Raw genomic sequence first — 16,480 nt, forward strand, 5'->3', positions numbered from 1 at the left:
CAAAGGTGGGAAAAGAGAATTTTTTTTGTTTTGTTTTGTTTTTTTCAGAAAACCACAGAAAAACACACAGAAAACACTGTAAATGCTATAAACAGGCTAGCGCACTTTAGTGTGTAGCCTGCAACAGTTATACAATACAAAAATGACAAATTTATATAAAACAAGTGCAAAAACTGTAAAAAGCAGAAGGCAAATGCAATTTAAACTTTTTAAAGCACAAATCAGTGAAAAATTCACTTTTTAGGTGGGAAAAGGCAGTCGGAGCAAAAAAACAGAAAAAAAATACTTAAATCTGGAAAGTCTATCTTAGGTCTTTTTGTTGCCTATATCACTTGGCAGAACACCACGAGGAGCTGTGCAGAGTTGTTTACTGGCTCAAAACCAGGCAAATGTGGGTTTTAAAGCAGGGAAACTGAAACAGATAGAAATTGACCCAAAACGGCCAATAAGCTACTAGTTTCTGGCTGAGACCACTCATCCAGGGACAGATAGGCTGCTCAAAGCTCCCCAATCTCACTGGTGAACAGAGAAGCTTCATCTTATCCAAATAAGGATATGGGCAAAATAGGAACCTATGCCACAGTCCAGAATTCAGCAAAACCTGAAATCTGGACTAATCTAGTTCAGCAAAGGCAGGAAAAGAGAATTTTTTTTTTCAGGAAACAGCAGAAAAACACACAGAAAACACTGTAAATGCTATAAACAGGCTAGCACACTTTAGTGTGTAGCCTACAACAGTTATATAATACAAAATTTACTTAAATTGATATAAAACAAGTGCAAAAACGATAAAAAGCAGAGGGCAAATGCAATTTAAATGTTTTAAAGCACAGATCAGTTAGAAATCCGCTTTTTAAGTGAGAAAAGGCAGTTGGAGCAAAAAACAGAGAAAAAAATACTTAAATCTGGAAAAGTCTCTCTTGGGTCTTTCTGTTGCCTGTATCACTCTGCAGGACACCACGAGGAGCTGTGCAGAGCTGTATACAATAACAAACTTTTTAAATCACAGATTCGCTAAAAAAAACTGGCGTTTTAGGTGGAATTAGTTAAGACAGCAAGAAAAGCAGAAAAGTGATACTTAATCACTCCAGAGTCACTCTTTTGTCTCTCTGCTGCTGTAGACTCTGCAGAACACCTGGAAGGCACTTGCTGAGCGGAATACAGGTATAAAAACTGTGCAAATGAGGTTTTTATAGCAGGGAAGTGAAAGAGATAGAAATTAGCCCAAAATGGCCAATAAACTGCTAACTTCTGGGCTCAAAACACTCCTCCAGGGACAGATAGGCTGCTCAAAGCTCCCCTCTCTCACAGGTGAACACAGAACATGTCTTCTATCCAAGTAAGGTAATGGCAACACAGTAACTTGTAACACAGCCCTGGATTCAGCAATAACCTGAAAGCTGGACTATACTAGTTCAGAAAGGTGGGAAACAAGTATATATTATTTTTTTTCAGGAAATAGAGCAGATACAATCAAAATTAGCCCAAAAAGGCCAATAAACTACTAACTTCTGGGCTGAAACCACTCTTCCAGGGACAGATAACCTGCTCAAAGCTCCCCTCTCTCACAGGTGAACAGAGAAACTTCCTTCTATCCAAGTAAGGTATGGCAACACAGAAACTTGTAACACAGCCCTGGATCCAGCAATAACATGAAAACTGGACTATACTAGTTCAGAAAGGTGAGAAACAAGCATATATATATATATATATATATATATATATATATATATATATATATATATATTTCCAGAAAATAGAGCAGATACAATCAAAACAACACTTTACCCAATAAACCAGTTAAAAAGCTTAAAACTGAGCCCTGTTCCAGCAGTCTTCAATAAGACAAGTTCTAACTGCACCGTCCTGCCACGAGGGTACAGAGAAACCTTCTCCAAAAAAGACGGCCTGTATCAGGGCACAAGTTATACAAACAAAGCTAGATCCAGCCGGCCTGAATCTAGTCTATGCTACAGCAAACAAGGCGTACCGATTTCAGAAAGAAACAGTTCAAGTAAGCATGCACAGTAAGCCTTTAACCAGAAATTCCCAGCTCAGAAGGGCAGAATCTAGCCTCTCCTCCCACAAGAGTGCAGACCACAAACCTTCTTAATGTAAAATAACTGGCCTGAAGCCCAAGTTCTTATCCCAGAACTAATACACTTTTAGAATAACAGACATTGAGCCTTCATTCAGCAGTTCCCAACTTAGAAGGATGTACGCTACCTGTCCTGCTACAACAGTGCAGACCACAAACCTTCTTAATGTAAAACAACTGGTTTGAAGCCCAAGTGCTTAAACCATTAGAATAACAGTTACAATTTAATCAGGCTACCAACAAGCAGTAATAAAGGCAGCAGAATAAATTCAATTGAGTACTTTTAAGAAGAGGCAAAAGCAGAATAAGGTAATAAAGTAGGAAGAAACACACATACAGTAAGGCAGATGAAGTGCAATTTTTTTTTTTTGAGACAGAGGAAACAGAGCAGATTAAGATACTTTAGGGGAATGCCCTTCCCAATTGCTCTCTCTGTACACCGCAGAGGAGATGGGACTGGTAGGAGTATCCAAAATCAAAATATGATCTCACTGTACTCAGTTGAGTGAGCAAATGAGATGGGTCCAGGAGGAGTGTGTAAAAAGAGATTTACAGCAGGGGTGGGCAATTCCAAAGCCACCAAGTTTAACACCACAACTAGAACAGGGAGGGGGGGGGTAGGGAACTAACTGCAGAGAGACAGAGACACAATATTTAGTGAATCAAAGACACACAATATTTACTGACTCAAATCATAAATAAGTGCAGAGAAAAGATACTTAAATCAGCTTGTGTCCAGTTGATATATGCAGACAAGTCTCAGTAGCCATCAACTCGATTTAAGATCCATACATATTCCCCATATCATGAACTGCCTGCAAATATAGATAATTTTACGGTGTTTCAGCACAAGTTCCTTTTCAGAAATCTTTTTTGAATTGTCATTCCTTGCAAACAAACAGTGTGAGTTGAGAGGTACTACGTAACTGTATACTTGGTCAGCTATTTGTTAATTAAGCTTATTTTTTCCACTAAGTGTCTTTCTTACACTTGCTGCTTGCCTTTAGGCCATGTTTTAATGCACAGAATGATATAATTCTATAAAATTGTTTCCACTATGACTCCTCAAGGAACCAATTAGATTAGCAGAGCTGAACAAGCAATTCACCACAATGAAAACATTAAATGTAAGCATGTTTTACAGTGGGGCCAAGCTCTTCTTGCACCTCAGATGTGATCACAACCCCCACACACATACACCCTCAGATCTTATAAATACTAACTCCATGGTTAGGGAAGGGAAACATTTCAGAAGGAAAGGAATTACAACTGGTGCACATTTAGAACTCACACCAGCCACAATTTCAATGGAAAACCGTGATCAGGGAGTTAGACTTCAAGTTGTACATATCAAGTTGGCTGCTTGAGGAGTTGAATCTTGAGCAGTAGATCAATCATGTGTAACTGTTTTCATATTTTAAGCCCATAAATGTGCAGCAAATTTATAATGGTGCAGCTTACATGCTAAATCTTTATTTATATGAGTAAGCACTTGGAATAATTTAACCTGTTTCTATTTATTAAAATGGTGGCATTTAACATAATTCAGAGAAAATATGATAGGTTTATATCCCTGGTTATAAATATTTGATAAACAAACATTTCAACATATTTAATTACCAAAATAATAGTCATTTTTATGTCTTTTAAAGGTAAGTATTTTGTTAAAGTAATCTGACAATTGAACCATGGTAAATGTTTATGTAAAGGTAAAAAAGGGCAGATGGACATCATGAGAGACTAAGGAATAAAAAGAAATTCTTAAGTATTTTTGTTTTGCTTTCATTAAATTGTGTAGTTAATAAATGCCCTGTTTAAAAATACTGAACATTATCATGAATAATTCAGTCTACTTTTAAAAAGGAGCATATAATTAAATGTATATGTGCCACAGATGTGAAATGACAAATCTTTCTCTTTTTATTTTTAGTCGATCAACTATTCTTGTACGTTTGGATACAGCAGGGCAAAAGGAGTTGCAGTACTTGCCTGGGGATCATGTGGGGATATTTCCAACAAATCGTGAAGATCTGGTACAGGCTGTACTTGATCACTTGGTGGATCCTCCGCCAGTTAATGAAACCATCATTGTCGAGTTTCTTGACAAAGTTAAAACACCAACTGGTGAGTTTGTTTGTATCCCACTAAGTGCTCCACTGATTCATTTCCACCCTTCTTCCTAGTGTGGCAGCCCATAGCAATTGTGGAGTTGTCTGTTTTTTTTTTCTGATGGGCTGGGCAAACCTCAGAAAAAAAAAAAAGGTAGCAACCAGCAACAGAATAACAAACATTCAAAAACATAGTAGCAAGGCTCACATTAAACACTGAATATATCCACAATTATTTTAACTAAACAGAACTTGGCCTTTAACATTATCTGGGTTTCAGACTGGTAATCTATGAATCAGTATATTAACATAACTTAAATACAAAGATCTGAGAACAGAGATATGACTGAGGCTCTAATCCATCATATCCTAATTAGATTTCTGTATAGCAGAGTTATTTAAAAAAACATTATATTCTGCAAGATGTATATTGCTGGATTAAATAAGCACAAAGCTATTAAAGTAGTAAACAACATAGAAAGTGATGAAAAGCTTATAGCCTATGAATCTGTGCTTGGTTCCCACAGGCTTTATTTGCATATTGTGCAATTTGCCTACTCTAAAGACTTAACCTATATGACAATATTAACAGAATTGGTTGGCAGGATAGCTATCTCTCTCAAAGAATTCCCTATATAAGGAATAATCTCACACTCATCATTCAATGCAGTTCCATAGCTCTCCTTAAAGCAGCCTTGATGTGGGTGGGTATCCATATATTCACTCTGTGGCTGTGTTCTCAGGCCCACAGACATACAGGACGCAAGTAGTAGGATGGACAATACTTATGCTTCTACTACAGGACTGAAGTACTGGTCACACCACTGTTTTATACACCTTACTTTCAGCTTCTTTGGATTTCTTCTGTCTCTCATTACCCGTGAAACTCTGTATCACTGGCCACAGCCCCTCTTATTATACATTCAACCTCTTCATTCAGACTTCCCTTCTCTTCAAGTACCCCTTTCAGATACTTGAGACTGTTAACCTGTTCTGTTACTGTCCATTCTATCTCAATTTGATCTTCTTCTGATTTCCTCTATTTGCTGCCATAAGAACTGTCTTTTCTGTACCCAGTTTCATCCCATATGCCTTTCATTTTGCAACCCTTTACCCTATCATTTGCTGATGTTCCTGTTCAGAATTGGCTTGTAATGACACATCATTTGCATATAGCAACTTTGTTGAATTGTCCCCTCCAACCTCTTTGCTAGTATAGTCCATCAACAGTATGGGCAGCAATACAGTCAGAGCTGAACCCTGATGTACCCCTCTGAGTCCAAACACTCTTACCATTGTATCATTGTATGTATACTGTCACTGTATGTATACTGTACCAATTTTACCAATGTTTCTGGAATTTCAAACCATCACAGGACATCCCAAATCAGCTTTTATGGGACCTTGTCATATATTTTCTCCATGTCTAAGAATGCCCAGTTGGACTCTTTCCTCATCTCTAGCTTCTTCAGCACTGTCTGTCACATTGCAAACATTGGGTTGGTTATGTTGCATCCTGATCTAAATCTGAGTCGCTCATCTCCCATTTTACTTTCTACAATTCTGTGTATCCATTTATCAATCGCCTTCTCCTGCACTTTCAGCAGTGTTACAGGAGTCTGATACCTCTGTACTCCCATATTTGAGAATGACCCTATTGCCTATGTACACTGGCACTAGAATTCCTATTCTCCTGTAATTTAGAATATATCTTTCTCTCCTTACTGCTATGAGTACGCTTAGGAGCTATTTCTCCCTAAGTCGCCAACACTTTGATTCTACTGCATTTGCTCCTTGCTCTTTACTCTGACTCTTTAACAACCCTCAGTAACACAAAATGCAACAAACACCTTGCAAATATTTATATTATTCTTCAACCCCCACAAACCTCTTCCACATTTATTTACATTTACTCCCCTCCTCAAACATTTGGCTCCCCTGTGCTTTCCTGATACTGCCCTACTTCCCGTCATTCGCTTGATGAACTATCTTGCTTGCTTCACCTCTGATTATGCCACAGCTTTTGGATAACATATATTGTTGTCATAGTGCATTTATGTAGAACTTAAGTAAAACTCATTGCTGCACCACTGGTTATCTTGCATTTGTATTATATTTTCTGCTTGTGTTGTAGTAGCTGTACTCTCTTATAATAGTCATTACAACTTGGGCTGAGCTTGCAATTGCTCTTGCTTGATCAGCACTCTACACTTGATTAAAGTAAAATGAAGTAAGTGCCATGACCTCATCTGAGCCTGCTGCTTTCTCTGGCTTAATTTTCCTCAGTGTGCTGTTTTTACTTTTTCTAGGGTGGGCTCTTCTTCCTCTTTCATGGTGGTCTGTCTGTGAGACAGTACAGCTTCTGTGGGGGGGGGGTCTTCATTCAAAAGCTGCTGTGAGCACCCCTTCCATCTCCCTTTGATATCCCATAGACTGGTGAGCAGCTTGTTGCTCTGTTTTAACTCCCTGAGGATGGTTTTATTTTTACTTTATTTTACTTTACTTTACAATTGATTATTGGGGTGGTACACTGATCACAACTGACCACTGGCAGGTACTGCATGGATGAAATATTTTACAAAGAAACAAAAGAAGGAACAGGGAGGCAATAAGTTGTATATATTATATGCAGAACAGAAGGTAACAATGTATAACTAAAATTGAACAGTATGAATTAATACATGTAGCAAGAATGATACAATAAATGCAAATTTTGCAATTTTACTTGATTATATTTCAGGTCTACATGATGGTGAAAATGCCATGCGGTAAAGTGAGTCAAGCCAAGGGATGGTGCGGGACTTAAGATGTGCTGGTAGTTATTTCAGATAGAGCATTGCATGTTTAAATTCTCAGTGTTAACAAGAATCTTGAAGATATTAAGTATGTTGATTTGGAATACTCTGTAAGAAATAGAGAATAATTTTTACTTTTAAAGTTTATCTTTAAAGGAAAAATGTGTAGGACAGCTGATACATCAGGTGAAAATCTTTTGAATACTCTTTAATATATTTATTTTTTGATAGCATAGTAATAACAGTTGTTCTTGGCTATGCCCATACTCTGCTCCTGGCTTACCCGCCCCCCCATACTGACCATCTCCTCTTCTTTTACACCAGCTAGCACTACTTAAGATGACCTATCAGTCCTCTGATAGTCCCACGTGTCACTCTTTTCCCTCTTTCTTTCTACTAGCCTTCCTCTGTTTCACGAAATGATGGTTTGCACTTCAAGTGCACATTAAGAAATGAACTAGAATACTTCTACTTCTGACTACCGACTGTCCTCATAACCTAAGGCTTTGCTGGGAAATATGTATCATATTGTATATACTTTGCATTTTGGAACTTATGTATCATATTGTATATACTTTGCATGTTGGAACTTGTGTATCACATTGTATATACTTTGCATTTTGGAACTTATGTATCATATTGTATATACTTTGCATGATGGAAAATATGTATTATTTTGTATATACTTTGTGTGCCTTCTGTGCTGTAAAATTGCTGTGTCATCTGTTTTCATCACATTAATCTGTAATAATTTCTCTGTATTTCACTATATTTGCTATTACTTGTTAGTATATTAGAGTGTATTTGGATCTTTTCTCCCTGGGCCTCCACTGAAAATGGGTTCTTTTTGATCCAGTCGGACTATCCCGGTTAACAAATGTCAACTAACTAAATAAATAAATAAATAATACTATAACAATTCAATTTTAGAGTTTGCTCTTGGTTTCAAACTGTATAAAGGAGCTTCTGAAATATTAAAGTGCTCTGTAAGTTAAGACGATAAACAAGAATTAATGATATAGCTCCAAACTTGTAGTCGTCTATGAACTTGAACCACCTCATTTTGTTAGTACAGATGTTATAAGTACATGAAAAAGAAATGGGCTAGGGACTGGCATGCATAGGTGAGGTGCGTAATTCATAGAAAATGTGAGTATTTCACACCTCACTGAGCTAGCATGTAGAACGCAAATTATAAGTCAGACCAGGCTGTATTGCCAGAGCAGTTCGACATGGTCGGTGACAGTGCTCTGCGGTGCATAATGTATATTGCTCTAAGTCTGCCCTCTACAGTCCATGCCAGACGTTGACACTACACCATCATTCTGCTTTCATGCTTCTTGCTGTCAGAAACATTTAGGTCCATCATGCATAAATGCTTTAGCCCATGCTTGTGTTCCCTCGAAAAGCTATGGTATGATCCCAGTTATTCTTATTAGGTGTAATATATAATTATTGACCACAGGATGGGTAAGGTCAATCTCTAGCCAAATGGGATAGGTTAATTCAAGCACAAAAAGGGAAAATGTCTATTCTTAAACTGGCCGGCAAGGGCAGCTGGCCTAGAACTTAACTATAAACCTACGAACTATACCAAAACAGTATGTCTCTGTACTGTGAGATACTTGTGGCTGGTCTGCTATGCTGAATATCAGCAAGTTGTTGTTGCACTGTCCACTGGTTCTGTACATTGTTACTGACCTGTTCAGTGATTTGTGGTGCATTATTCCAGCCTTTGAAAATCACACCCAGTCCAGTATATATGTTTACAACCATATTTACATTTGTATAGCACCCCACCAACCTCCGAGTAGCTCATTAGCATATGTTATATGCTCCCAACTTCTCCTTGCTGTAATGGCCCACCCACACAGCCCTCTCCAACTTATTTTCTGTGTACTAGACATACTCAGTGCATATCATGTCTATGGACCTTGCCCGTGGTAACAAAGGAACTGAATATGACAGTAAAAGGTGGACAACACAGGGGGAGGCATGATGAATGTTTTTCCCAACAGAAGAGGTTATGTACTATTATACAACGACCCCCATTAATATTCCAAAACGTGTACACTGATTGGTCAGTGTGCACGTTGTAAATCAGAGTTATAGTAATAGAAAAAGGTCCGGTCGCCCGGACTTTTTCCATTAGTATAACTCTTTTTTTTTTTTTTCTTTACAGTAATGGAGAATGCAAGATCTCCGTTGCTTTTTACAACCTGTCTCTCTATGTTAAACCCATTTAACATAGCGAGACACTTTAAAAAGCAACGGAGATCTTGCTTTCTTCATTGCTTTTTTCAAAACTGTCTCGCTATGTTAAATGGGTTTAACATAGCAAAACAACTTTAAAAAAGCAACAGAGATTCTCCGTTGCTTTTTTAAAGCTGTCTCGCTATGTTAAACTCCTTTAACATAGTGAGACAGTTTGTAAAAAGCAACGGAGATCTTGCTTTCTCCATTGCGTTTGCCCACAGCTCTGATGTACTGCGTATACGCATGCGCAGTACATCAGAGCTGCCGCAGAATACCAGACAGCTGCAGAAGGGCAGCAAGGAGGCATTATACAATGCCATTATTTAAGAAAATAAATTACTTTTTGTCTTAAATAATGTCATTGTATAATAGCAATAACTCACTTCTGGATGTGGGTAATGCTGGATTTACCCATGGTTGTCTTTGTCTGGCCACTCGGGCTTCGCCCTCGTGACCAAACCACACCAACCGTGGGTAAATCCAGCATTACCCACACCCAGGTGTGGGTTATTGCTATATTAATGCAGCTTTCTGAAAAGGTAGTCAATTTGCATATATTTACAGGACTGAAAATCTCATACAACAGATGTAAATTAACTTTTAATAGGGATAAGATGTTGGATAAGATTTAAAGCTCATCTAAATCCAGGAAAATAGGCAAACTTGGTGTAAAAAAAATCTTGATTTCAGACAAAAACTTTCTTTATGTTTCTATGTTTCCTAGCACTGATTGTTTAATGGACAAATGTCCTTGTTCAACAATGTTCATAATTTGAGGCATCTTGTCCTGTTCTTCATCACTTTTAGAAGACTGTTCCATTCAGTGATAAATAATCTTTATATGATCTATGACCTCCCTGCCTATATGTTCTCCCATTATATGACTTGGTTTCTTTTGGCTATTTCAGTTTCTCTTTTATCCAAAGACAGGTTTAAGGAGAATTCAGTTAACATAAGTCCCTGGGGTGTGTTTTTTTACACATAGAATGTAAATATGTGCCAAGTACAATATAGAAATTCACAACCCAAAAAACACCACAAGTCCATTCAAAGATGACTGTGTGTGTGTGTGTGTGTGTGTGTGTGTGTGTGTGTGTGTGTGTGTGTGTGTGTGTGTGTGTGTGTGTGTGTGTGTGTGTGTGTGTGTGTGTGTGTGTGTGTGTGTGTGTGTGTGTGTGTGTGTGCGTGTGTGTACGCCTTTGTTATAAGTGGGACTGACATCACTTCACTGTTGTCTGTGTTATTTCTACCAAGTGCTGGGAAAGGTTCTGACTCCCCACAACCCTGAAGAAGATAAAAAATATACAGGTCTTGAAATTACAAAAGGGTGCCTGTGAGTAGTGAATCATTAAGTTGTTTGTACTTTGCATGTGAGGCAAAAGAAAACTATCAGACAGAAGTTTAAAAGACATCATGGCATTTACCAATTGGGTAATTGGGTTATACTGCCAGAAAGCCATTTGTGTTAATTGTTTTGCATATGCAGCACTTCAGCTCTAAACTCAGATTCTTAATGACTGCTCAGAAGAATAGCTGTTGGAGGTAGTTTTGCATGTTTTATTACCAGAAAAATGTCAGTAAGTAATGACACTCTACTCTTAATTTGGTTACCTTTTAATAGACATTTGTGTGGACAATTACTTTGTTATTAATAGGTTCATAGGTTCATACTAGGTTATCTGCCCTAGGGCATTTATAAGCCTAGCCAGAGTTGTGTGGCTTTCACCACCCCTTAGGTTGAAGAATACTATACCCATTAGTTTGCCGTGCCTCTGTCCAGCAGTGATACAGAGATGATCCCCGGGGTAAACCTACGATCTCCCATCCACTGGTCAAGATTCCTCTTGAACAGAGCCAGTGAAGTGCTCTGTCTCACATGGACCGGGATTCTGTTCCACAGCATAGGGAGTCTCTGGGTGATGAATCTGTCCCTCCAGCACATCCTATCTATATCCGTGTTGAGGTTTAAGTCTCTTGCTCTTGTGGCTCTGGTGGATTTGGATTTTTTGAGGTGGAGCATGTCCATTAATTCCGGGTTGGACATGGCCTTGTATGTTAGGCACAGGTCACCTCTGAGCAGACGGTATGCGACTGAATAGAGCTGGAGTTTCTTCAGTTGGGCAGCATATGGCATATTTTTGAGCCTTTATCCTTTTGGTGAGGAACTTTTGGGGTCTTTCCAATTGCTGCAGGTGTCGGGTAAGATACATTTCGAATGGGGCATTGTACTCAATCATTGGTCTGATAAGTGAAGAGAACAGGGGAACAATGACCTCCCTTGATCTGGATGTGAATCCCTTCATAATCAGGTGGGCAATGTAGAAGGTCCTCCTAACCACTTTGGCAATGTGAGTGTCAAAAGAAAGGTTACTGTCAACTTGGGTCCCCAGGTCCCTGATAACCTCTTCTGTGCTTAATGGATTGCCACCTATGTGGTAACTTGGGGTTACCTTGTTTTTACCAAAAGGTATGACTATACATTTTTTGGCGTTTAGCTTAAGGCCATGGCTCTGGCACCAGTTATCCGTTTCTATGAGACCTCTCTGAAGGATATCTGTGTCTGATGGATTTTCAACTATGGCGCCCAGTTTGCAGTCATCTGCAAACTTTGTCAGTCACAATCCTCCTATGTTTGCCTGCACTTCTGAAAAGTAGATGCCGAACAAGAGAGGGCCCAAGACTGAGCCCTGTGGGACACCGCTTGTGACCGCTTGAGTCTGACATGGCACCAGCAACTCTAACCCTGTGGGTTCTGTCCTTGAGCCAGTTTGCAACCCATCTTGTGACATATGGGTTTACATTTAAGCTGGTGAGCTTATCTATGATACCCGAGTGGGGTATTGTGTCGAAAGCTTTTGCAAGGTCAAGGTAGGCTGTGTGAATTGCCTTACCCTCATCAATGGCCTTGGTGACTGTTTCAAAAAACTCGACCAAGTTCAAGAGGCATGATCTGCCCTTGACAAAGCCGAATTGGGTAGGATCCAATGTCTGTAGGTCCTCTATGTCTTTATTTATGAGTTCCATTATGATCCTCTCCATAGCTTTGCAGACCAGGCTTGTTAAGCTTATGGGGCGATAATTACCAGGGTCCGTAGAAGCACCGCCTTTGTGAAGTGGGACCACAGTTGCCGTACGCCACTCTTTGGGTACGTATCCTGTGGTAAGGCTAAGATTAAACAGCAGCCTTATGTGTGGGTTTAGTTCCTCATTGAGTTCGTGTAGCACACAGCCGGGGACACCATCCGGTCCCATTGATGTTGTGTTTTTAGCTTTAGAGAGAACAGCTCTCACCTGGGCATTTGAGATGATTGGGAGGCTACACTCTGCTGGGATAGATATTTCTCCTTTTGGGGGGGGGGAGAAATTTTCACTGAACCTGTCTGCCAGTATGTTTGCAATGTCTGTGGGTTCAGTGATTTTTGTATCATTTTGGACTAATTCTGAGCATATCTGGGAGTTTCCACCCAGATTTCTAACATAGCTAAAGAAGGCCTTATGATTGTCTTTTGAGTCCTTGGCGATTTTTCTCTCAAAGTTGGCCTTGGATGATTTTATGAGTGATCGTAGTTTTTTTTACTAGTATTGATCAGAGATGTCTTCCCTTTTAGGGATTTTGCTCTATCTTGTAGTAGCTTTCTCCTCTTGTTGTAAAGTTTGTTTATGGCTGGGGTCCACCAGATCGGGCGCTTGCCTTTGGTGGAAAGGGTCTTGATTTTATTTGGGATTGCTTGATCCATGCAATCCTGGAGGTGCTCGTAGAAAGCATTTGTAAGGGATTCAGCAGCGTGGGTTGTGGTTTCCAATGGCTCAGGGGCCTTGAAGGATACCACACCAGTCTTAAGAAGTGTGAAGTTGGCTTTTGAGAAGTTCTTCACTGTGGTCTTTTTTGTTGGGGGTGGGGGCGGGATGTGGATCTCCAGTGAGATTAGTTTATGGTCTGATCTCACCAATGAGGGATATACTTCTGGTGTGGAGCATTTTGTCCCCATGTTTGTGATGATCAGGTCTAGTATATTTTCACCTCTTGTGGGAATGGTGACAAGTTGTTCCATAGCATTTGAGTTTATGAACTCCAGGAACCTTTGGGCTAGGGTATTGGGGCTTGAGTAATGTTCCCAGTCTGTTTGGGTAGTTGAAGTCACCCAATATGATGGTGTTTGGAGAGACATTTATACTCTCCAGTGTCTTCAGGAAGGCTGTGTGGGGTTCCTGAGTTTGAGAGGGTGGCCTGTAACATGCTACAAACTGTAGAGCAGTTTTGCCTATAGTTAATTGCACCTGAATGGTCTCTGATGCTTCGTGAGTTGCCACCAGCCTGGAGGTGTGGGTATCCTTGATGAATATGGATACACCCTCCTTTTGTGGTGGTCTGGGTTTTGGGGCGGAACGCATGATATGAGGTAAAACCTGATAGTGCCAGGGTGCTCTCAGGAGCCTTGAACCAGGTTTCAGTCACAGCACAGACATCGATGTTCTCCATACTGAGGAGGGCTTCGAGGGCTGCATCTTGAGATTTAGACTTCTGGCATTGAGCAGCATTACCCTTAGTTTTTTCCATTATTGTTTTCTAGGGCAGTGGGTTTAGAATTTGAGCCTTGTCTAAAAGGCACTATGGGGTGGCAAGAGCCTTTGCCAATATCCGAAACCCAGGGTGACAGGTGCAAGCCGTCCCTTGCAAAGCAGCGTGGCTTGTCAAGCATGTCATTCCAGGCAGACAGACATTGGATCCCTTAGAATGACACCAGAAATTAAGCCAATTATTAAAACTGATCATTTTGTCTCTGTATTGTGGCATCATTCTTGGTGAAGGTAGGATACTGCTCAGGGTCAGGGTCATACCAGCCTGGGCTACATAATCTGAGAGCTCCTTTATGTCTCTTTTCATGTAGTTCAGGGAGGTACGTCTCAGGTCATTCACACCGGCATGGACAATGACTGAGTCATACTTGTACTTGCTGTGGAGTGACCTGAGTGCTTGTGTTATGTGGCGGATTCTAGTGCCCGACAGGCAGCTTACTGTGACCCTCTCCTTGTTCAGTCTGGTGAGTGGGACGTCAGTGTGTCTGACTATGGAGTCACCTATGACAAGTGTGTCTGGCATTGTGTTTGGCCTTAAGGGCTGTGACTGATTTGCACACTGACTTTGTGATCTATGTGTGGCTTGTGTTATGTTATGAGGTGGCAGTTGTGTAGGTGTCTGCTTTGGAGGCCTCTGCTGTTTTGGTAGATTTTTGATCAGTGCCTCCGAGTATGGCTTTGTGTGTTTATGTGTTTGATTTGTAGTTGTGATAGTTCTATGTGAGACTGGGTTTATGGTGTGTGTGTGGTTACCTTCTCCTCCTGTCTGGTTTTGCCAGTCCTGAGTTGAGAGAGCTCAGCCTCCAGTTTGGCTATATAGTTGCATCTCTCGCATGTATTTGTGTTTTGTGGGACGAGGAGAGGGTTGTCTGTGTACATGAGGCAATTGTAACATTGCCTCAATATTCCCATATTCACCAGCTGAGCAGGAGAGGACGCTAGCAACTGACCCTTTGACATGCTAGAAGAAATGAAAAAGTTTGCTGTGTAACTGAGTCAGAAAGGACCTATAGGGAAGTGGGTACTCAAGGGGGTTTTAAGCTAGTGAAGTACTTTGTATAATATAGAAGTGCTTTACCTGACTAAAAAATGCTTTAAGAACAAGTGCTGAACTTTACAGATAGAGAATAGACTGTTTAGATTACAAGTAGAGCAGTTCTAAGGGAAAAAATGAAGAGCAGACTTTATGGAGCCAGAAATAGTTTAACCTAACTTAATTATACAGAAATTAAAGTCTGAGTCATTTGGCTAACACTTACCTTTCTCTTAGAAGTTATAATATTAAAGTTTCACATACTTGAATTATAGATTATATGAAATAATCACTGACTCAAAACAGAGTGGAAGGCAGAACCCATTCTCTTTAAGAAACCTATGAAATACTGCAGTATGCACAGATGACTTGTATAGATAATTTGTTTTAAATTGTTCTAATACGTACCGATAAGACAGTTTCAGAAACATTAACAATCTGATTATTATTTGCATCTTCTCTTGTTATATTTCAGGATTCACTGAGACATGGACCACAGTTAACAGACTTCCTCCTTGTAACATCATTCATGCATTTGCTCATTTTCTGGATATTACAAGTCCACCCTCACCACAGTTCTTACAGCTCCTGGCAATGCAAGCTTCAGATCCAGAACAGAAAGCTAGGTTGGAAGTTCTTAGCCAGGTAATTTTCTTTCTTTTATACACAGGGCATGGGAACATCCCTTTCAGCAGAAAAATGTGGAAAAAGCCAAAAATAATGGTGGGAACAAAGGCCCAAAACTAGGGATAAACTTAATTTTGCTTTTAAAAACTTGGAACATTGTCAGATTAACTTTTGCATTAATATGCATTTTCTGAAAGATATGAAGCCTGACATTCAAATGTCTATCATTATCTAAAGACTTCAATAATAAGTAAGCTTCTGAAAAAAACGGAAATGTTATGAGGATACACCAAAAATGAGAGAATAATCAGGACATTCTGCAAAAATCTGGACAGTTGAGAGGTATGCACCAGAGTCTATTATGTGTTTTAGTTTAAGTGCTCAGCTGACTGAACTCACTACTTTGGAAAGGTTGAAGTTTGTCCAGCAGCTCAGCTAATTATGATTACAAATGGGATAAAAATGGCAGTTAATTGTATATAGAGAAATAAAACCCCTTGCACATTTCTAGCATTCTCTGAGCTCCATTGACTACTACAAGGAATTACATGGTGCAAGATTTAAGGTATAAAAGCCAGATACTACCACATGTGCCAGTTTAGGTCGTACTTTGTCAACTAACAAGGTATTCTAACCTGGGGCGTGCAAAAGGATAGCAGATATGTAAGCTAGGTGCTAGGAGGGATAGTAAGATAATAGCATATAGTATAAACAATTATATATTACTATGTAGATATATATATATCTATCTATATATATGAATATAGCTTTACTATGGTTTGTGCGAACGACATTCTGTCGGCAGCATTGCTGCCAAAAATCAGAATGTCGTGCACAAAGCATAAATGGATGGGATAGTCGAACACACTTATGCGAATGCAGTAGTGCATTTGCATAAATGTATTTGACTATCTGCATGGAGATTGCGGTACAGTGGGGATTGGAAATTCATCCATATCCCCACTGTAGTGTGATCTCGGAGTTA

The 16,480-nt window shown here is 39.6% G+C and overlaps 1 protein-coding gene across 1 annotated transcript in view; it reads left to right on the top strand.

Annotated features, from left to right (window-relative positions):
* Positions 1 to 16,480, top strand: part of LOC122798558 (nitric oxide synthase, brain-like) — a 638,878-nt gene that overhangs the window by 466,230 nt on the left and 156,168 nt on the right. Inside the window, exons 19-20 of the mRNA XM_044067612.1 lie at positions 4,029 to 4,222; positions 15,344 to 15,513. Of these exons, the coding sequence (XP_043923547.1) occupies positions 4,029 to 4,222; positions 15,344 to 15,513 (364 nt within the window). The remainder of the gene's footprint in view (positions 1 to 4,028; positions 4,223 to 15,343; positions 15,514 to 16,480) is intronic.

This window comes from Protopterus annectens, chromosome 3.part1 (assembly GCF_019279795.1).
Source record: "Protopterus annectens isolate FY-2018-M chromosome 3.part1, PAN1.0, whole genome shotgun sequence".
Taxonomy (NCBI): domain Eukaryota; kingdom Metazoa; phylum Chordata; order Ceratodontiformes; family Protopteridae; genus Protopterus; species Protopterus annectens.